The sequence below is a fragment of the Xenopus laevis genome, chromosome 4L (genome assembly GCF_017654675.1).
Source record: "Xenopus laevis strain J_2021 chromosome 4L, Xenopus_laevis_v10.1, whole genome shotgun sequence".
Classification (NCBI taxonomy): domain Eukaryota; kingdom Metazoa; phylum Chordata; class Amphibia; order Anura; family Pipidae; genus Xenopus; species Xenopus laevis.
The window spans coordinates 70908293-70931370 of record NC_054377.1 but is presented as its reverse complement, the minus strand read 5'-3'; the positions used below and the strand labels follow the sequence as shown (position 1 = coordinate 70931370).

Genomic DNA, 23078 nt, shown 5'->3' with positions numbered 1-23078 from the left:
GGGATACATTAACATTTAATACATTGTTGTGGAAGAGAGAAGTTTTATTGAAGCAGAGAACTGAAATTTTAAACAATAACAATATGAGTTTCCGTATGGATCAACACTATTTTAGCTTGTGTAAAATTGTATCATAAAAGGGAGGGTAAAAATGTGATGAAGGTTCCCTTTAACTGTATTTTGTAGGTCACTAAAAAATGTGTAGATTTTTTTTTTAATGACTTGTACTGAGGTCTTGTTGCCATTCAGAAAAAAGTTGTCTTAATTAATGATTTGGATATTGAACAATTTACTTTTTTTTTTTTAGGATTCATCTCTGTTCTCAGAGCCTGAAAAGAGGAGAGAAACTGAAGAGATTAAAGGTATAAACTCATAATCACATTAGGAAAATACCTACTATACAGTAGATCAGTGATGGCCATGAGACAATTATAGGATATATCATGTTTAAGTAAAAAGATTATTATTTAAAAAATGGTGTAATACCAAATGGTCTGTTAAACATTAAATAAACTTAGGAGGAATTTATGTAACATAGTTATAATCAACTGCAAAAATTGTTTTGTTATGAGAGAGAGAAAAGGAGATTTATAGTATAACTTAAACCCTTAAATCTCTTTCTCTCTAGGCACTCGGGGGACACAGGAACCATAGGGTTAAGCTCCTCCCTCCAGGAGGCAGGGCACTGATAACAAAAAAGAGCTGGGCTCCTCCTCCTCTCCCCTCTATAGCCCTCCTGCTCAACTCCCAATCTCAGTTTCGATAGCAAGCAGAATAACAAGGAACTATATACACATAACCAGAAGGTCAAACACCATGTGAAAACATATTCCCCTTTATGGTCACAATGGAGACCTGTTTCAGGGAGGGTGTTCCTCGAGTGCCTCTAGACAAAGCATTTTAACGGTAAGTTATACTAAAAATCTCCTTTTCTCTTACGGCCTCAGGGAAACACAGGGACCATAGGGACCTACCAAAGCAGTCCCAGTCCCATATTTTAGGGAGGGAAGAAACAGAGACCAACTGCCTGCTTCAGTCTGAACAGACGACTGATTGCAGGACCTTCCTGCCAAAACACGCTTTGGCAGAGGAATAGGTATCAAAATTATCGAATTTTGTGAACGTGTGAATGGAGGACCATGTGACAGCTCTGCACAGCTGATCAGTGGAAGCATCATTCCTCCATGCCCAAGAGGTACTTAATGCCCTGGTCGAGTGACCTCTGATCCCCTCTGGGGGAGTCTTGTGGGCGGCTAAGTATGCCTGAAGAATTGCCTCTCTGATCCACCTTGACAGAGTAGCCTTGGACGCCGTTGTCCCCATCCGAGGACCTGAAGGAATCACGAACACGGATTCGGACTTTCGTAAGGAAGAAGTTCTATTCACATATGTTGATAAAGCCCTGACAACATCAATGGAATGAAGAAGGCTCTCCTTCTCATTCCTTGGTTCTGGGCAAAACGATGGCACCACAATAGGTTGGTTGACAAGGAAGGAAGGTACAGTCCATAACACCACCTTGTCTTGGTGGAAGACCATGAGTGGTGGAGATATGGAGAGTGCACTCAACTCTGAAACTCTCCTGGCCGATGCAATGGCCATCAGGAAACGACCTTCCAAGTCAAAATCGGCAGGCCTACTGAACTGAGCGGCTCAAGGATCTTGTAGAGATCTGAGCACCAAATGTAGGTGCCATGTAGCAACTGGTCTTCTGAGGGGAGGTGCCACATGAGCAGCTCCCTGGATGAAAGTGCGTACATCGTCCCTTAATGCCAGCCGTTCTTGGAAAAGTACTGATAAGGCTGAAATTTGCACCTTCAAGGATGCCACCTTTAATCCCCCTTCAAAACATCTCTGTAAAAACAGAAGGACTCGAGATAGATCAAACTGGTCAAAAGGAAATTTTCTTGGAATCACATCAAGACGCGTAAGCCTTCCACACTCGATAATAAGCCGTGGCCAATGATGGCTTCCTTGCCCTGATCATTGTGTCGATCACAGTGTCTGGTAACCCCTTACCCCTCAGGATATCGGTCTCAACAGTCACGCCATCAAAGTTATCACGTCCGGATTGTGATGTAATATGGGACCCTGCTGGAGTATGTCTGGATGTCTCAGCAGCTGAAACCCATTCACGGTGGAGAGGGTTATGAAGTCCGTGAACCGCGCTCTCCCGGGCCAGAAAGGGGCCACTACAATTAATCTCAGATTCTCCTGACGAAATTTCCTTAGATCTCGAGGCAGCATTGGAATGGGCGGAAAGACATATGCGAGCCGGAACCACCACGGTTGAGTCATGGTGTCCCCGCTGCCTACAGATCTTGCGAAAAAACTTTGTGTTTTCTTGTTGAAATGAGACGCCAAGAGATCAACTTCCGCCTGCCCCCACCTGTGCACTATCATGTCGAACACTTCTGGAAGCTTCCGACATGGATTAGTTATCTCTGATCCCATCCAGCAGTTCCTGAGCCCAGTCCGCCATAGCCCTGCTGACCCATGCCACCGCAATGGCAGGTCTGAAGGTAGAACCTGCAGACGTAAAGATAGAGCGTAAGAATCCTTCCAGACATTTATCGCTGGGATCCTTGAAGGCTGTGGCGTTTGGAACTGGTAGTGCTGTATTCTTGGATAGACTCAACACTGGGGCATCGACTGCTGGGGGAACGCCCCATTTTTCTGTAAGATCCTTGGAAAAATGGATAGGAGCAAGAGAACCTACGAGAAGGCTGAAACTTCTTCTCGGGACAATCCCATTCCTGCTGGATAACATCCCCCAATTGATCATGAAAAGGAAACTCAGCAGACTGCTTGCGCTGGTGATTAAAGGGACCCTTTGCCCCAGAACCAGATGGTTCTTCCAGCTGTAGGGAAGCTTTAATGGCCCTGATGAGTCCCACTATATCATAAGGGGCCTCCCTGTTGGGATCAGGAATGTCCTCCGATCAGGAGGAAGAAATTTCCTCCTCACTGAGATCAGAGACGCAGATATTGTCGGCCGACTCCGCAGAAGACGTAGGAGGAGAATCTTTCTCTTGCTTGATGCCTTCCTGTGTTTGGTCTGGGGCTGACCAAATAATTGATATACAAACCTGTCCAATGAAGTGGAAAGATTTGCAATTCCCTGCAGGTTAGCCAGGGATTGGGACAGCTGTAACGCCCAGGGTGGAGGGTTGTCCTCCATAGTGTAGGTCTGGAATGCTGTAGCGCCCACTGAGCCCCCAGAGGCAGATGGAGCAAGGGTATTCTCCCTTTGGTCTGTAACCTTGGGAGCAATGGCAGGGGTAGATGATTCCCCTGAAGCTGCGCATGATAAATTTTGCAGTGGTAAGGTGCAGGCAAGGTAGGTCACAGCAGTAGTGTCCTTTGCCTTCCCTCCCCTGGAAAACATGTTTCCCTGCAGCCTTGGCCCCTGGAATGTGTGTTCCTGAATTGCATGGTCTGGCTTAGTGTATGTTCCCCACTGACCTGGTTCTAGAGGAGGAGAGGAGCTGCACTTGGTTATTGCTGCTGAAGTCCGCGTGCCTGGAGGGAGATAGGAAAATGTCTTAATTGTCCCAGCGCAGAATGAGAATAGTGCGAGAGAAGCGTGCCAGGCTGGAAACCCTCCCAGAGAGCTTTAGAGGAAACTCCCCTTTCGGCACAAAGAGCGCAAGACCGGAAGAGAAGGGAGTGACGTCACCTCCCTATGCGCCTGCTCCCTCCCGTCTGCACTAGTACGCACTAAGCTGGGCACCCACTAGTTTCTTCCTGTGCTGCTCCCTCCCAGGTGACGTTGTGAAACCAGATCTGGGCTAGGCTGCATGAGAAAGAGATTGGGGAAAACCCCTTTTCTCCGGGAAAGCCGAGCAGGCTGTACGAGTTCCCACAGGTGGGACTGAAACCACCCCCTGGGCTGACTACTTACCCTGAGGGAGTCCCGTGAGATGCGAGGCCATCGACGGGGACATACAGCTCTCCCTCATGAGCCTCTCAGTCTGGCCAACCATAGTTTCTGCCGTGTCGGCAGGCCCTGGGATGTTGGGTGGTCAGCTTGTAACAAGACGAGGCGTCCCGCGATGGGGGCTCACCTTAGAGTGCAGAATTGTACCTGACTCTGGTCTTTTACCACGGGTGTCAACGCTAAGCTTTGACCGTAGAATCCTTGCATGGGGCCTCCTAGAGGCCAAACCCTACCTCCTTGGAGGCAGGACACTGAAAAACTGAGATTGGGAGTTAAGCAGGAGGGCTATAGAGGGGAGAGGAGGAGGAGCCCAGCTCTTTTTTTATTAGTGTCCTGCCTTCTGGAGGGAGGAGCTTAACCCTATGGTTCCCGTGTCCCCCGAGGTCTTAAGAGAAAATGGAGATTACATGTGATTATGTTTAAAATTGACTCTCTCTCTGAGGGCCTTTGCATAATTCATAGCTTCCTGGATAGTGCATTTCCTAATAAGAGCTCTCACATATGTATAAAAGATGGGGGGGGTTTGGGTTTTGGTATCTTTAGGGTAGAACTCCATGGGCTATTTTAAGTGCGATAGCTTCCGTTCCGACGCACTGAGATGAATCGCAGGCATCACATCGGATGCACCGGATCTAAGGTAAGTAATAAGAATGTCAGACGTGTTCGCTGCGTGCATCCGACATGACTGTCGGATGAAGACGCAACATGCAGTGTCACATCCGACAGTCGCTTCTACGTGTGACATTTGTATTACTTACATTAAGTCTGGCGCATCCGACACGATGCCTGCGATTAGTCTCATCACATCAGAACCCTGTGGAGTTCTACCCTTAGACTTGATTTAAATATGCAGAGCTTTTAAAATGATTGTGTCCTTTATTGTATCCTGAGGTCATCCAGATGTGCGTTCTGTGTTAGAGAAATTCGAGTGGAAACCAGATTTTGAAAATAATCTGCCTCTGCCTTTGGCTGAGAGCACAATTGCTCGTCGCAGTCATCATCAGTGTGAGGAAGATGAGCCTTCAAGTGAGGGAACTGTTAGACGCCTTCGCAAGGTCAGAGAAACCGATTTCTTCTTGAAACAATATACTAGAACAGTGATCTTCAACCTTTGCTGGGCGCTGTGTAGCAACAGTTGAAGATTAGGAATGGGTGTCTTATTATTTTTTAACAGGAGCGGGATGAGGAGCTGGCTATGGTGTGCTCAATGCTTGATCGCAAAAATCCCTGGAGAGCAGAGTCCATGAGACACAGTCAAAAGCAGAATGTTGATCAGTTAAATACAGTAGGTATAATGTCTCAAGAAAGCGTTTGTTGCACAGTGCACATTTCTAGCCTATCTCTCGTGTTTATTAAAATTGAGTGAGGAAGCAACAGCATATAGTTGCCATTGCTTCTAATGCCATAACGCTATATCAGTATGCAGATGCTCTGACATACCTTTAGCGCATGGGCAGGTTCTATCATCGTTTTTAAAGTACCCCGGTGTTCGGAACTCTATTTTCTGTTCTCCAGGTTCTATCACCAGTTTGGTGTGTTAGCATTAGGGTGTTTTTTTCTGCGGGGCAGCACAATGGTTGCACTTTGTCATTGCACTGGCATATAGGCATTGTCACACCTTTTCACTTCTAAGCATAGAGCACAGCTGTCCTATCTCCTTCGGGTAAGTCTCTAAGTAGACAGGGTTCTCAAAGGCTGTGCTCATCTCCAGGATTATGCAAAAGAAAGGAGAAAGAGGAGAAGAGTGAAAACAGGTCGTGGAAATGTAAAAATGGGCCCCATCCATGATACAGAGACTGACTCAGGTGTAAGTATAATAGGGGCATAAAAACTAAACAATTGGTTTTTAATCATATTTCCCTTTCAAGTTCTTAAGAGGAAAAGCCACTTGTGCATTCATCTTACACATTACAAGCAAACTTAAGGCAGTGAAAAACAGTAATAAATTGGACAATCCGTGACATTACTGATATCCCCCATCTCCCATGCTTGTTTATTCTACGTTGCTGGTGCTTTCAGCCTTTGCCTGTGTTTAGCAGGTAAATGGTTAAAGCAGTGAAAATAGGTTTCGATCAAGTTATTGCATCCAACAAACTTTTAGTACAGACATAATGGATATCAGGTCAATTTGTTAGGTCTATAAATGGTTGGTTTAGCTCAGACAATGGATAAAAGATACCTGTGTAGTCAGTCTGACCATAAATATAGAAAAATTGCAGCTGATGGTGCCAGAATGCTAGCTCAAGCTATAAAGTCTGTCTGTCACCTCTCCGTGTATTTTCAGGTGTGTACTTGTGATTCACTAGTATGAGCCGCAAGGAACGTGAATGGTGGTGGGGGGTGTTTATGTTAGCCTTGGGTTCATACTTTTCATAACCTATAATCAGTCTAATGCAAATATAGAATGGGCTGAGAACAACATCATGAAAATAGAGCATTCATTAAACCAGAATTTTTTGTTTTTTTAAAGCATCTTTTGCCATTCACCATGTGATTAGGGTCCCTTAAGGTAGTAATAAGGTAAAAATTTCACCATATTCTGCTTTGTTCTCCCCCCCCCCAGCCACCTTTGTAAACATTTTCTTTGTACTCAAAAATTTCTCCAAGGCATGCTAATAGGTAAAAAAATATACTTTATTTACATCAATGGTTAAAAGACATGGAAAGTATCCCCTCTAACGCCTAACGCGTTTCATGCTTACCCAGCACTTATGCTGGGTAAGCATGAAACGCGTTGGGCGTTAGAGGGGATACTTTCCATGTCTTTTAACCATTGATGTAAATAAAGTATATTTTTTTACCTATTGGCATGCCTTGGAGAAATTTTTGAGTTTATGGTTTTACCTCTGTTTGGTCACTAGAGGTCTCCGGCATGCATACCAGTAGTATTTACTGATTCTGCTCCCAATTTGACTCTAATAATTTTCTTTGTACTGACAAATTAATTAAAAAAAAAAAAAAATCTTATTGTGACTAGCCCCACACCAAGACCAAAAGTCAAAGTAAAACTGTGTCCCACAACGACCATGTTATAGAGTTAGGGTTAACTCATAGAGGAGTCTATCTTCCACTCATTAGTTTGCACATCAGAATTTTGTATCAGTTTATTCAACTAATTGCCAGTGACACATTTGAAGATATTAGCCTTCCTCACATTCAAGTTTTTTTCTGAGAAAAAACTTGATTCAAGTTTATCGGAATCAAATTAGTTTTAAGTTGTAATATTCATATGAGTTTTAGACATTCGAAAAAAATTTCATTCGAAAAAAAAAATGTCACAAGTCAAATTCTATCTTTGTTATACAGTATGAGCCTCTTAGTATACATGCATGCATTGATTTTTGCCCTTTCGAAGGGAATTACCGAATGCAAATGTTGCAATGTTAATTATTTAAATTATCTTTGTGAATAATTGTTTAGGCATCAGACTCTGGGGAACTGTCTCTGGAAGGTAGTGAAGGGGTGCTAGATAACTCAGATGATCGCTATATTTCTTCATTGGAGGTCAAACTTCAGAGCACTCTAAACTCTGGTAAGCTGTGCATGTGTTTGGTAGAAGAGTCTTTCAGAGAAAACAGTGTAAAAGTGGATATAAAAAATGGGGAGGTCATTTAATAAAGGCATGAATAGTCAACAGTGTGCATTGTCTATCTAATCCTAAAAATCTCTTTTGGGTGGCATATATATATAGTTGTAGTCAGAAAGCAGAAAAATGTTAATTGTTCTTTATCCTGTGTCAGATTCATGTGATGGAGGCATCCCATTGCAACAAGAGGGCACAATGTCACCATCCTGTAATCCACAAGAGGCAAAAGATCCAAATCAAGGTAGCAGTCTGCATTTGATTTGTGAGATCTGAAGATAACCAAACTCCATAATGTGTAATTTAGAGCAAGCAAGTCATAAAGGACATTGATTTCTGATTAAATCTGGGGCATAACTCCCAAAAACATACCAATATGTAAGCACTTTGCAGTAGGCTGCCTGTTCAGTTTGTCACAACAGCAATGTTGATTGATACAAGAACCATGTATAATCAAGGATTGTGAGGAAGAAGGATAGAGTTAAACAGATAAGAAGGAAAAGAATAAAAAAATCTGCAAAACTCTGATGCCTTCATTAGAACATGGTCATTCTAAACACAAACAACCAGTGGTTCTACCGTAGTCTCATGAAATTAATTGAATTCTCTGATTAAACTCCTTTGCTGTCTGCAGGGATTTATTCTGATGACTCTGAAGAGGTCAGGGGCCAGGTAACAATGGATAATTCCGCATTCATTGACCGTTTGTTTGAAGGGGTCCTTGACAGCAGCAATGAATCAGCATATGAATTGTCAGAGAGAGAGCTGGATTTACCCCCAGTCTCTCTATTATCTCCTCTCACTAAGTCTATAGCTCTGCAGGCAGCCATCAGCCCTTTGGTGAGTCTTAAATGATCTTAATTGTTTTATGTCATTAAGGCAGCATTTTGTTATCCCTCTCCTGCTTCATTTGCTCTTTCTTTGCAGAATTCTGTTGTATCCAGTTTACCTGAGTTGCTGGTGGAACCTCCAGTCACACCAGTGCCAAATACTCGAGATGACTCTCCCCTCCTCTACAGGTACCGAGTTAAGTGATCACTTTCAGGCATAGATTTAAGTTGTCATAAGTATTTCTGAATTTTAATAATATTAAAAAAAAATACATATTTACACAACTTAAAAATAATAAATAACACTACAAAAGTATGCATTGCTACAAAGAGCATTGTCTGATACATTAATTTCTTAAGATGGCCATACACTTAACAAATACAAAAGCTTTAGTTTTTCATTACAGACATTTAGGGGCAGATTTATTAAGGGTTCAATAGTTATTTTTTTTTTTTTTTTTTTGTGTCAAAATTCACACATTTAAATTTGAATCCCCCAATTTGAATGTAAATTCATATGTGCGATTTATCACACCTCAACCATGGAAATAGTTCTATTCGCCATCTAAAACCTGCCAAGTTCATTGACAAGTCAATGGCAGAGTTCCATTGAACCATTTGAATAAGTTAATTGCCTTCCTGACATTCAATTTTTTTCGGAGGGAAAACCCGATTCGCATTTTCAGGTCGGGACAATTCGATCGAATAGTAGACGTTCAAATTTTTTCTTAATGAACCTCTCATTTGAGTTGTGAGTATATTCAAATTTATTAGAGTAAAAAAAAAAAAATTCACGTTAGAAATTTGACCTTTGATAAATCTGTCCATTAAACTGTATCGTCAGATTTACAGGTAGAAACAAAAGAATTCTGCCTGTATCTGATTATTCAGTAGTAAACACTGGCCGAAGGTTGGGATACTCCACTGGCCCCTGATCATAAATTGAAAAAAGTGTTTTGCACACATAGGTTGGCTAGTCTCCCACCATACTTATACTAAATATTTTGTACGATATTTAGTAAAACAATCTAATCTTTTGTATCTGAGGCAAAGGTGATTAAGTCTAATGGCACATTCAAATATTTCTGTCTATCTGGGAAGAGTGATCAGAATTATCTTCCCACATGTAGCTAGTTGCAGTTATGCTAAATGAAAAATGGGGCTCTTTGGCATTATGTATTGCTTGGAAACATGTAAACCTGCACTCCTAAGTAATAATTAATAGAAATGAATGTGAAGAAGTTGCCATGTGGCACACAATAGTGTAAGAAATGGCATTTTGGTTATTGTATTGAAAACTCTGTATTTGTTCACTTCTTTTCCTGATTTACTTTTATGGTTAGCAAAGATCTGGAGCAGGCCTGTTGGCAAACCATTATTCCCCTTATTTGGAAAATTCTGTTTATCAGTACTTATCAGGAGGGATACACTGAATCCAGATTTTGGTTCGGGATTCGGCCTGGATGCAGCCTTTTTCAGCAGGATTTGGCCAAATCCTTCTGCATGGCCGAACCGAATCCTAATTTGCATATGCAAAGTAGGGGGGATTCGTTCATCCCTACCAATCAGTTTGCCAGTTTCTAAAAATACTTCAGATAAAATGATTTCTTCGTTCTCCTCTAGCATTGATGCTTATCGTACTATGCGGAGAAATGCGCAAGGGGAGCTTGCTTTGCAAACCATTACAAAGATGAACTACCTTTCCCCCGAGAAAACTCTCAAAGCCCAAGTTGATGGAGACTCAAAAGAAAAAATAAAGGTAGGTGCTGTATCCATAGGAAATTTTATCTAAGCTATTGTTATAATGTTTCTCTAAATCACCTGAACTTTGTGCATCTGCTCTATAGTGTAGTACTAGATAGTTCACCTTATACTATATATGCTTCAAGTTCATAAATGATGTTTTAAAGAAAAAAGTCTGGAAATTGCAAAGGCTTTAGGAAGTTAAAGCTAAAGACATGCAAAATCTGAAAAATATCAAATTTCTACCTGGAATGGAGGAAAAAGCCCAAATAACCAACGTGGCCTAACCCTTCTCTAAACTTTGGGCACAGTACCATGCTTCACTCCACGGAGAACTTCTTGTTAATGCATGGGATTTTCCATGATCTTATGTGGTGTGACATTTAGATTGAATAGTCTTCCCAGTTTTTCTGCACACTGAATGTTATCAAGTAGAATTAGCTTGGTAACCATTACATTTAATTGCCATTGATTGCAGGAAATATCAAGTGCTAAATACTGGTTTTGATAGCAATTATATTTAATTTGTGATGCATATTATCTATGTTACAGTTACTAAGTAAGGAAGTTTCAGCACTCCAGCGTATCGTAGAGCAAGCTTGTCGTGCACTGAGCTGCTGTGTGGATGCTGAGCATGGGAAAGGAACCCGGCAAGAGGCTGAAGCAGAACGGTTACTGCTGGTGTCCAGTGAGTTGTGTATTTTTACAGGAATCTGAGAAGATCATTCAAAGCAATCTTGTATACTGCTTGTTCAGACTATATAATAAACCACGTTAATGCAAAATCCAAACCTGTATTAAAAGGTCCGTTGTATTGGGAACAACAAAACAATATGATAGCATTGTTCCAGGTCTTTGACATGTGTATCATTATGGGTTATTTCCAACATAGTGACACAATATCTACCACCTTCTTTTTAAGATGAGAAGAGGAAGGCACTGCTAAAGGAAATAGACAGATTAAGGGGAGAAAGTGCAGAAGAACCTTTATCTTGTCCCTCTTCAGGAAACTTAAAGCCTTGCAGGGGTTCTGTTACAGTCACTGACATTCGGCTTCCCCTGAAGGTTGATTATGTGTGCTCAAACATTCGTGAATCAGGTAGGTTTTAGTTTTAAAGGACCAGCAAAGTATGATGGAGTGGTGCTAAGTGCTTCATACTGTTCTGTTTTGTTTTTTTTGTTTTGTTTTGTTCTTCAGGCTATCCAAGCCACTACTTCCTGATACTCATACGTTTTGGATCACATGACATTGTGGCCACACCTCTTGCAAGTGCTGCTGATGCACAGACAGGGGATACAATCCCATTTCCTACAACAGTTACTTTGTAAGTGTACTATATACATATCGTATAACTGCTTTGTGTTTCTACAACAGTTTATATATGGGCCCAACTACTGTTTCATTCATTTTGGGGGCATCTAGCATGGTAGTAAATGGATACTTTGGTAATCCAAATTATTAATTTACATTCAGGTTTTCCCTTTCCTATAGAAACAGATATTGTATTTTGTTCTCAGGAAAGACATATCATCTGATTTCAAAATCGATATAGAGGTTTACAGCCTGGTAAGTTGGCATCTTTTTTTTTTTTTTTTTTTCTCCGTACTCTCTCTCTCTCTCTCTCTCTCTCCGCTCAGAGGAAGACGGCGGGCGAAAAGATGTGCTCGGCCGGGCAAGTGCAAGACCAACAATCATGGTTCTGATTATTAGATCTTGCAAGCATTTTATAGAGACCTTGGAGCTTGTTGGGTTGTTCTGTAGTGTGTGGTGTGTGTGTAACATTTTGCATATTTCTTATAGTGAGAATTGTTCACATTGACTTCAGAAGCGCAAAACCACACAATCAAGAGAATAAGGATATTAAGGGACAAGACGTTAACATTTCTGAACTATTTTATGAGAGTCCTCTTGAGGTGTACAGATATAATCTAATTTTACAAGCTTTGTTAGGAACATCTTAACCTAAAATGAAATAAAGGGGTCCGACTCTGGTGTACAGTTTAACCTTTAAGTGGAAGCTGAATGTAAGGTTATTAAATCATTGATTAAAACAGAGGACAAAACAGACCAACACGCAAGTGTGAAAAAGTCAAATCTTGCAATTAAAGTACGTTGCTGATACATTTGATTCTTTGTATTGATTCTTTGACTCTTTCTTTGATTTAACTCTTGTAGTGAAAAAATTTGATTAAGATTTAGTATGATTGGATATCATTTTTGAGGAACTGATAATTTGTTTATATAAATAACATGCTTACCATTTTTTGTGCGACTCCCCCCTTCCCAAGCAGCTTGAATATAATTTTGCCAACCATAGTTGCTTTACCTACTAACTAATGTAAAGTGTTTGGCTGTGCACTACTTAAGTAACAACATAGTTTAATGGGGTGTGGTTACACTTAAACAATGGAAATAATTTGGTTGTAAAAGATTCAGAAAATACAAATATACATATTTAGTTCTTCAGTGTATACAGTTAGTTTCAAGACCAACTCGATAGGGGCACAGATGGCTCAGCTCAATCGTCGGTGGCTGACACAGGATATGTTACTTAAATGTTTACGCAAGTTAATTTGAACAAGGCACCAGGACCTGATGGAATATTCACTATGTATAAATATATAAGGGGATTGTGCAATAAACATTGCTTTATTACCAGCAGGTTGTTTCAGTACAGTTACCAGCAAGTCATTCCAGCACAGTTAAGTGCATCCATTCAGATTAGATGGTTTTTTACAGTGAGTTGTGAAGGTGTGGAATTCTCTCCCTGAAGTGGTTGCATTGGAAGACACAAGTCCGAGAATACAGGGTTACTGAAATAAGCTCTTAGTACAAGGTTGATCCAGGGAATGCTCTAATTTGCCATCTTAGATTCAGGAAGGATTTTTTTTCTCTGACCCCTTTCTCTGGATCAACAGGTGTGTACTTATGTATTATGTTGGGCTTTGTAACTGTTCAATTTGTCTGTAGGCACAAGGGGGAGCAATTACAATAATGGACAAGCGTAAAACTTTAAAGCCTAAGGTAAGAGTCTGTACGTTTCATCTCATGTGATTCCAGTTTTTTTTTGTTTTTTTTTTGTAGAAAAGATTATAGTAAAACCAATTTTAAGACTCAAACTTGAAGAAAATTCAAAAGACATCTTAACACACGTTAAAGGGCTAGTTAACATTTAAGTTTACTTCTAGCATGTAATAGCATGTGGTATCCTGTCTCTCCCCCCCCCCCCTTTTTTTTTATTTTTTTTTTTTATTGTTTTAAAATTATTTTCCTTCCTGTTTGGCCTATTTCCAAATTGTGGTTTCTGACCCTGGCAGCCAAACAAAGGTTGCTCTTTCAGGCTACAATTTTACTACTTTTTGATGCTACTATCTATTTGATGCTACTTATTGCTTATCTTATCTTTCTCATCGAAACTACTGGTTGCAGAATGGCCACACCACCTTTTTACTTACCTCTTCCAGGGGCTTCCTGACAGAGTTCAAATCGTGTATGCACAGCAGAGTAAAATTTAGCTTTATTGTACAGGTGGAAGTCTGAGCTAGTGACTCTCCTATCCAAGTTAATTTGGCTTTACTTGTTCTATACTTTAAAGGTGGACCACACTCTCTATTCTGTGCATCCACCAAGAAAGGAAATCTTTGGTTTTCACTAACATTTATTAATGTATGTTTATGCACATTTTAATGGACATTTATTTTCCACAGCTCACTCCAAAGAAACTTCTTGGCTCTAGGGTATGTTTTTGTATCTTCAAAATACATTGATTAGATTACTTTTCTTTTCTTAATGTTATTCAGAAGATCCTACATTTTTTGTCTCTTAACAGAAATCAAGTTTGAATTCCCCTGGTGAGTGGCAGTGCCCTGATGGCGGTGATTTTTTTTTTTTTTTTTTATGGACAATGACGAATTGAGAAAAAAATCCATATAACATTTGAACTAACAGAAGTGTGTTAATTTAACTGACAATTATAAAAATGCTCAATATTTATATGTAATGGGTCTGATTTAGTCCTCCAGCAGATCAAGGAAATACAAAATCTGCTGAATGGCTTCGTAGATGGCTTTGCATGACATTATCATATTTGTAAACCTATGTCAAGCCCTATAATATGTGGCATGACATTATAGAGAAGAAATTAGCAATGATCTGGCTAACAATCAGTAAATTTATGTTCAAGCTGTATTCCCTGTTATTTGCAATTTGTTACGGGGGATGACTTACCTTAGATAATACTGTACTGTCATGTAACGATTGACTGAACAGAAAATTTATACTGTAATAAACAAGTCCTTTAAATGTTCCCTCCTGTTCAGCTTATAGTCCTGCTGTTGGCAACATTGTGAGATCCAGTAACTTCCTACTTGTTGGATCCCTGACACTTTCTTTGGACTCTCTGGGCAAGTTTAAGTTTCCTCTTGAAAAGGTGAGTTGCACTGCCATCTTTTTCAATGATCTTGAGATTTTGAGAACCTTTGGTATATTTTATTAGCTATAGATGAATGGTGTTTACCTTTCCTACCTCCCTACAATGATTTTCTTCCTTCCCCACTTTCACTGTTACACTTCCCCTACTTGTCTGTCTCTTTCTAGATGAAGTTGGAAGGCAAACTCGGGCGCATTCTTGGGAATCATTTTCAGGATAAGGTTGTTAATTAAACTTAAAAAAAAAAAAAAATCTTTCCCCTTCTTGGCCTTCTGTCTTTCTCTGTAGCTTGTAGGTTGGTGAAGAGCGCTTTTACTGGGTACTGCATGAGAAGGTGAAGATGAGATCTACTGTTAGAACTAACCAGACACTGTTCAATTGTTGTACTTGATATAAGTATGCTTATTGTGAGTTGTGACCTGCAGATTTATGAAATGAGCCTTTATTGGAAACATACAGTTTGACAGCTTTTTGATAACGTTTAATCACTGTAATTATACGTTTTTGCACATAACTTTTAATAGATATTTCTGACCTGTTTTTTTTCTAGAGTAAATGACATGCATCACTTTTTTGCACCCATCTCTATCCAAGGGGAAAAAATGTTAAACCTATATTTGCTGTATATTACCAGTCATCCATGGCAGATAGAAGTACCCAGCTGTAAACTATATTTTTCAGCATAAACCTTATTACTTCTGCTAGCTTTTTCCTTAATCAACATAAACAATAATTATTATATATAGCCCCAACTCAACTAGTCATTCTCCAGACCCACTGAACATGCAATGCAAAAACTGAAATGGTTCTCTTGGGGGAGGGCTACAAATATTAGCAGTTTCATAATATCAGTACAAAACCTTTTATTTTTTTGGCTGCATAAAGTTTGCCAATTTGATACTTAAAACATACAGAGGGCTATATAGGTACACGACCAAAATTATGCCGGCAAACCTATAGTAACTATACGTGTTTACTGTGGTTATAATGATGAAAGGAAACAACTGTCTTGGAAAGTTGTTTAATAGACCAAGTATGATCTGGAATGTAATATAGGGTTGCTTAGAAATATTAATGGCTGGTTACCATAAAGTAGGCAACAAAAAAAAACATAGCTTGTCACCAAATTATCTTAAAGAATTAGTTTTATATGTATTTTCATATTTAATGCACAAAATATATCCTTATAAACAATACTTAGAGGCACATTTATCAAAGGTCGAATTTCGAAATTCATGTGAGTTTTTAAAAACTTTAAAGGAATTGTTCAGTGTAAAAATAAAAACTGGGTAAATAGATAGGCTGTGCAAAATAAAAACTGTTTCTAATATAGTTAGTTAGCCAAAAATGTAATGTATAAAGGCTAGAGTGATTTGATATATAACAAGTCAGTCAGAGCACTACTTCCTGATTTTCAGCTCTCTTGGTTTACACTGACTGGTTACCCTGGCTACCAGGCAGTAACCAATCAGAGACTTGAGGGGAGGCCACATGGGTCATATCTGTTGCTTTTGAATCTGAGCTGAATGCTGAGGATCAATTGCAAACTCACTGAACAGAAATGTACCATGTGGCCCCCCTTCAACTCAGAGTTATAGAGCTGAAAAGCAGGAAGTTGGATTCTGGCTGTTTTATTAGACATCTGTTCACTCCAGCCTTTATACATTACATTTTTGGCTAACTAACTATATTAGAAACATTTTTTATTTTGCACAGCCTATGTATTTACACAGTTTTTATTTTCACACTGAACTGTTCCTTTAAGCTCCCATAAATTTGAAATCCGACCAATGGAAATTTATTTAAAAAATCCAATTTTTTTTAAACACTGATGAATAGAATTGACCAGAAAACTTGAATAAAATTTGATACGAATTTTAAAAACTTGATTTGAGTTTTTCTCCTAAAAACTTGAATGTCAGGAAGGCTGCAAACAACCCAAAATTGATCCCTGGACCTCTCCCATTTCTATTCTTAAAGGTCCAGAGTGATAAATCTCGAAGATTGTATTAAATTTTTTTTGAAAAAAAACACAAATTGAATTTGAATAATTCCCTAGTCGAATTAGGCCGTTTTGACCATAAAAAAAACTCGAAAATTTGAATTTTCAATTTGACACTTGATAAATCTGCCCCTAAGTGATGTCATTGGTTATCTGTGCTTCATAATGTAATTTGTCACATGACTCACTGAGACATTATAATACATTTAATGTAAAATAAGAGGATATTCAAAATCAGTTTGGAGTTCCAGTACTTGTATAAAAGCACTCTGCCTTCAGAGTTGGGTCTTATCCTTTATATTAGGAGGTACATCATTTTTTTTGTATATACAGGTTTGTAGGTTAAGAAATGTCCAATTTAGGAAAAACATATCAAATGTTTTTGTTGGATGAAATCACAGCTCACAATAAAATTAATAATTCAGTACAACTGAATGCTTTAAAACTGAGATAGTATGAAGTTTCATACTGTTGCTATGCTTCCTGCATTAACACTAGATTTTTTTTTGTGCATGGTCTTTAACTGCCTATAGCTCTGCTGTGTGTAAAGGGCAGTGTATCGCTTTTTATTTAAAATAAGCGTTTTAGAGCTCTTCCAACAGATTAAAATAAATGTATCTGCCATTATTAGGAGATGCATTGTCTGTCTGTAATCTAATGCTGTACCTATAGCTCTTGGTGGTGGACTGTTAGCTGTAAAATTATGCAAAATAAGGATGTATATATTTCCGTTCATGGAGTTGAGTACAGCATGTCCTAGATTTGAAATATGATCCCATGGAAGAGCTCTACAACCTACATTCTGGGGGCTGAAATGTGAAAAGGCACTGCCAATTCTTTTCAAATGAAATCACACACCGACCCACAATGTGATCTCCTTGTAACCGGATAAAGAAAGAAGACTTGCGTCATTGCTGTTAGTTGTATTTGCTTAATTTTATGGTGCATCAGCTTCATTTTGTTTCTTTAGGTTCCTTTCTTATCACCACTAGAGGGAAACCTGTATATTAAGCTGCAGTGCCAGAGTCACTCAACTGTACAACGCAGTGGCTTCCTTGTAAGTGCACACTCCTCTTACTGTGGAATGCTTTGTTTGTGTGAAACCACCTACTTTATAAATTTGGGATGGCTAAGGGATAGGTCTGTAAAATTTACTACTTCACTATTCGCAATCTGTTCAGATTCTAAAACATCAAGAGTAAAATTTCCATTCATATGCAACAACAGAAAACCAGACTTCAGTGAAATTATGTTACTTTGGTAATTGCAGGGATACATGTATTTTACTACTTAAGCTTTCTGTTTGCAATGTTTATTTAGACGATGTTTGAGGATGTTAGCGGTTTAGGAGCTTGGCACAGACGCTGGTGTGTGTTGTCCTTAAACCAGCTATCCTTCTGGACATACCCTGATCAGGAGGCATTAAAAGTAAGTTGAGAATGTGATGTGTATTCATGCCCATGGTATCCTGTAACAAAAAAGGGGCAAATTGCTGTGATGCCGAAGATTAGGTCAATCTTATTCTAATTCGCATCCTTGAATGGTAAAGCCAAGCATGTTCATCTTCTGTACAGGAACCATTGAGTCGAATAAACCTTGCAAACTGCACTAGTGCCAAAATTGAACCAGCAAAAAGGGAGGTATGTGCCCGTCCCAACACCCTGGAACTGATCACTATGAGGCCACAGCGAGAAGATGACACAGATACCTTGGTAACCCAGTGCCGCAACACCCTATGCTTCACCAAGTAAGTGACAAAAATCTGGGCAAGAAATCCTTTTTAATGGAACACAACACCATTTCCAGCAAATTACACATGCCTACATACAGGCATTATGAAAGGGGAAGCATCAATCAAATGCCTAGACTTTGTAATACTGATTCCTCCACAAAAGATTCTGCCAAATTCTAAACCATGTCTGTAAACCTTTAAACCCATTAATTCGAGATTTGAGTGCAACTCTAAGCAGTTCTGCTGTTTACATTCATTTTGTTGTAGATTCTAAGATATGACCAAAAATGCATTCTGGTAATATAATTCTGGCTACTTTTCTGACTATGCTCAGTCCACAGAATGTGTTATTAGAAAGTACTATTCTATGTTGGTCTGCTCAGGAAAATACATAGAGCGAGCAGCAGCAGAACAGTTCCATTTCTTCTGTGTTCCCAGCCCAGAACATAGTTGAAAATCTGACCAGCAGATGGCACTGGTACAACATTTATTTATATTGGCATTATACATGTTTCTTCATATCTTGAAATCTTGAAGAAAAAAAAAGTGTTTAAGTACTTAGAATAGCACTTTGAGCACATTTATGTTAAAGGTTTAGATGTCCTTACATTTAAATGTACATTCTGAAAAATGTTTCATGGCCTGTATGTTGTAAAATGAATTAAAGAGTTTGGATCTGGCTCAGCTTAGTGTCCGCTGTGCTCAAAATAGACAGTGGACCACTGATACAGAGAAATTAAATTCTATAAATTAAGAATCTGGAACTGCCACTGATCTACAAGAACTATTTGCAAAAATAAGAGGAGCACATATTTGTATGGATACTAAAGAAAAGGGAAGTATATAAAATATATACATACATCTTCCTCATACCTTTGTTTTGTAACGCCACATTCATAAAACACTTGGTAGCACTAAAGGGAAGTGGCAGCTGTGTTACAGATAACTTTATAAGAATTCTGGAAATCTTAATTAAAAACACACACAAAGGAGTGCTATATAAATAATCTGTGCAAAAAACGTAAATAGTAAAAGTCACTTCACATTAGTCCGTTTAGTAAAATAATCAAAGCCTGTAGACTAAAAGCACAGCAGAAATGCAAGTTCACAGCACAGCTTCAGTGCATCTAGTTGATCCCAGGCAAAGAAATCTTCCCTAATTGCAACAATCTTAATAGATGGTAACAGGAAGAGGGATGGAAGACTTAAATTATGAGGGTAGACTGTCATGGTTCGGGTTGTTTTCTCTGGAGAAAAGGCGATTGTGAGGGGATTACACTTTACAAGTACATTAGAGGACATTATAGACAAATAGCAGGGGACCTTTTTACCCATAAAGTGGATCACCGTACCAGAGGCCACCCCTTTAGACTAGAGGAAAAGAACTTTCATTTGAAGCAACGTAGGGGGTTCTTCACAGTCAGGACAGTGAGGTTGTGGAATGAACTGTTGGGTAATGTTGTGATGGCTGATTCTGTTAATGGCTTGGATTATTTCTTGGTCAGACATAATATCAAAGGCTATTGTGATACTAAATTCTATAGTTAGTATAGATATGGGTATATAGAATTTGTGTGGAAGTAGGGAGGGGTGTGTGTATGGATGCTGGGTTTTCATTTGGAGGGGTTTAACTTGATTTTTTTAACACGATTTAACTATGTAACAGTCAATAAAATTTGACACCATGGGGCACATTTACTATGGGTCGAATATCGAGGGTTAATTAACCCTCGATATTGGACCATCGAATTAAAATACTTCGACATCAAAGTCGAAGGATTTACCGCATTTCCTTCGATCGAAGGAAAAATCGTTCGATTAAATCCTTCAAGTCGAAGGATTTTAATACATCGATCGAACGAAATTCCTTCGATCAAAAAAAAAAACCTAGGAAAGCCTATGGGGACCTTCCCCATAGTCTAACATTGATGCTTGGTAGGTTTTAGGTGGCCAAGTAGGGGGTCGAAGTTTTTTTAAAGAGACAGTACTTCGACTATCGAATAGTCGAACGATTTTTAGTTTGAATCGGTCGATTCGAAGTCGTAGTGGATGGTCGAAGTAGCCAAAAAAAAAACCTTTGAAATTCTTCACTAGAACTTAGTAAATGTGCCCCCATGTATATGAAATCCAGCTGGGATTTGGCAACATAGTAATGTAGTAGGTTAGGTTGAAAAAAGACACAGGTCCATCAAGTTCAAACTTTTATGTTTATATATATATATATATATATATATATATATATATATATATATATATATATATATATATACATGCCTGCCTAACTGCTAGTTGATTCAGAAGAAGGCAAAAAAAAAACTTCTGAAGCCTCGCCTATTTCCTCAGTGGGGGAAAAATTCCTTCCTGACTCAAAGATGGCAATCATATCAGTCCCTGGATCAACTTGTACTATGAGCTATTTCCCATAACCCTGTATTCCCTCACTTGCGAGAAAACCACCCAACCCCTTCTTAAAGCTATCTAATGTATCAGCCTGTACAGCTAATTCAGACATCTTCATAGCTCTCACTGTAAAAGAAACCCTTCAGAGTTTTCAGCCAGAACCTCCTTTCTTCTATTCTGAATCTAACCTTGTGTCAGCTGGAAAAACCTACTGGTAAATAAAGCATTAGAGAGATTATTATATGATCCCCTTATATATTTATACATAGTCATCATATCAAGCCTCAAGTGGCTTTTCTCCAGCGTGAACCACACCATTATAGCCAGTCTTTCCTCATAGCCAAGACTTTTCATACCTTTTACCAGCTTAGTTGCCCTTCTCTGGATCCTCTCTAATTCAATAATGTCCCTTTTGAAAGCTGGAGACCAAAACTGTACAGTATGTTCTAGATGGGACCTTACCAGTGCTCTATAAAGTGGAGGAATGACCCCCTCCTCCCTTGACTCTATGCCCCTTTTTATACAGCGCAAGACCTTATTTGCCCTTGATGCTGCTGACTGGCATTGCTTGCTACAGCCAAGTTTATCTACAAGGACATTTTCCATAATGGATTTGCCTAGTGCAGTCCCATTAAGGGTATAGGTGGCTTGGATATTTTTACATCCCAGGTTCAGGACTTTAGATTTATCAACATTGAATCTCAAGTTAAAAAATAAAAGTAAAATCCGATCCCATCTTTTCTGTGCAGCCTTATACTTGCTCACTTCTATCTCAACTGTAGGTTAGCACTAGTAATTAAAGTAGTCATTGCTATCGATGGCACCAATATTATGTTTTTCTTGCCTTCATGTAAAGATTATTTTTCCACATTAGTTTTATTCATACATATGAATTGTGTTCTAAACCTGCATTGCACTGACTTTGTCTAATTTGTCAGGAACTGGCTGACTGCTGACACTAAGGAGGAACGAAACCAGTGGATGGAGGCTCTGAACCAAGTTTTGGTAGATCTTCGAACATGGAAATGTGGTTCTGCAAGGGTCTCTCCCCAGAAACCACTGCAGTCTCCAAACTCTTAATCCACACAAGGAAAAGATTGCTAACTTTAGCAACGTTGTTTTTACTGCATATTAAGTTGTATTTCAGCATCTAAGCTCTTATTAACTTCTCAAGAAATGTATTGACTAAGCTGCTAGACTTTCTCAAAAGATTTGCTTGCAGTGACCATTTTTATCCCTTTTTTCCTGTTCCTTAGGTCTGCTGCACAGTAACACTTTCAGGCACTTTAACAAGGTCATTTAAAAATCACATTTGCCATTCTATCATCTCTACCAGCATCAAATGAACTTGTTGGGGGGGGGGGTGTAAATGATGCAAATATTGTTTGTTACAATTGCCAATTGTTCTGTGGGTTATTGAGGAAAAGAGAAACAAAGGGTACTGGCGTTTGAAGTTCAACTTGTGCAGTGCCACATACTCGCTTGTTTAGAAGGTACTTTTCTGCATCGCTTTATAGACCCTATTACTTTATAATGAAGGTTATATTGTAGAATTTTTATTTTAACTCTAAAACTGCAGTTATCAGTTTAGTGAATGCCTTAGTCTCTGTTTTCCATGGTGCAATGTAATCACCCATGTATTTTTGGGGTCTGTATTGGAAACTAACTGTTAAAGATATATAGGTATAATATATTAAAATCTAAGATGAGCCTCACTTTATAGGTATCTGGTTAGCAAATGGTTTGTCTCACACAGTTTGCACTTTATTTCTGCTCAGAAGAAAAATATTCTTGTTTTGATACCAACCATTTAGTAGTCAAATGTCTTTCCCTTGGCCAACAGCACTGCCTGGCAGAATCCATTACACAAGTGGTAAGGACATAAGAGCAATTTTGAGTGTGCATCTTTTGCTTTGAACAACATTTTTTTGTGTTCATCCTATGCTAAGGTTACCAGATCACATGCAAAATCAGGAGCATGTAAATGCAAGTTACTGGGCAGCAGTTAAAATGGTTACTTCTAGATCTTCTAGTGGGATATGCTCTGTATCCCTGATTTTGTTTTTTCAATGTACGTGGTAACTTTCTCTTACACTACACCTATCACCTATACATGTTTTATGTTGATGTATTTTTTTTGTCTGTAGATGTGATTCGTACAATCATATAATGAACAGATAAATCCAAACACTATGTACACTAATGACAACTGATTATTTGTGATTTTAATGTAATGTTGCTTATAAAATAAATAATTCAAAAAACAGTTTGGCATTCATCTTTTGTAATATGTGACCAGTTGAGTTCTTAACCTTGAAATATGTACAATAAACGGTTTTGTCTTTAAGCCTATGGCACACAACATTTTTTTGACTGATCATTACGGGAGAACCACAGTTGAAATTCGTGCACTTGGCC

At 38.9% G+C, this 23078-nt stretch overlaps 1 protein-coding gene across 13 annotated transcripts in view; it reads left to right on the top strand.

Annotated features, from left to right (window-relative positions):
* LOC108714167 (anillin-like) overlaps positions 1 to 22926 on the top strand; it is a 29254-nt gene extending 6328 nt beyond the window's left edge. For 4 of the 13 annotated variants that reach the window (XM_041590276.1, XM_041590275.1, XM_041590271.1 and 1 more), the window contains 22 exons: positions 308 to 362; positions 4832 to 4995; positions 5115 to 5225; positions 5652 to 5747; positions 7361 to 7472; positions 7681 to 7770; positions 8158 to 8363; positions 8451 to 8542; positions 9977 to 10112; positions 10649 to 10784; positions 11019 to 11195; positions 11295 to 11421; positions 11615 to 11663; positions 13068 to 13121; positions 13805 to 13834; positions 13927 to 13972; positions 14417 to 14526; positions 14694 to 14747; positions 17499 to 17585; positions 17849 to 17956; positions 18103 to 18275; positions 21599 to 22926. In XM_041590276.1, the coding sequence (XP_041446210.1) occupies positions 308 to 362; positions 4832 to 4995; positions 5115 to 5225; positions 5652 to 5747; positions 7361 to 7472; positions 7681 to 7770; positions 8158 to 8363; positions 8451 to 8542; positions 9977 to 10112; positions 10649 to 10784; positions 11019 to 11195; positions 11295 to 11421; positions 11615 to 11663; positions 13068 to 13121; positions 13805 to 13834; positions 13927 to 13972; positions 14417 to 14526; positions 14694 to 14747; positions 17499 to 17585; positions 17849 to 17956; positions 18103 to 18275; positions 21599 to 21740 (2355 nt within the window). In that variant the 3' untranslated portion in view covers positions 21741 to 22926. The remainder of the gene's footprint in view (positions 1 to 307; positions 363 to 4831; positions 4996 to 5114; positions 5226 to 5651; positions 5748 to 7360; positions 7473 to 7680; positions 7771 to 8157; positions 8364 to 8450; positions 8543 to 9976; positions 10113 to 10648; positions 10785 to 11018; positions 11196 to 11294; positions 11422 to 11614; positions 11664 to 13067; positions 13122 to 13804; positions 13835 to 13926; positions 13973 to 14416; positions 14527 to 14693; positions 14748 to 17498; positions 17586 to 17848; positions 17957 to 18102; positions 18276 to 21598) is intronic. The other 9 variants (XM_041590273.1, XM_041590272.1, XM_041590274.1 and 6 more) reach the window with 9 other exon arrangements.
* The last annotated feature ends 152 nt before the right edge of the window (positions 22927 to 23078 follow it).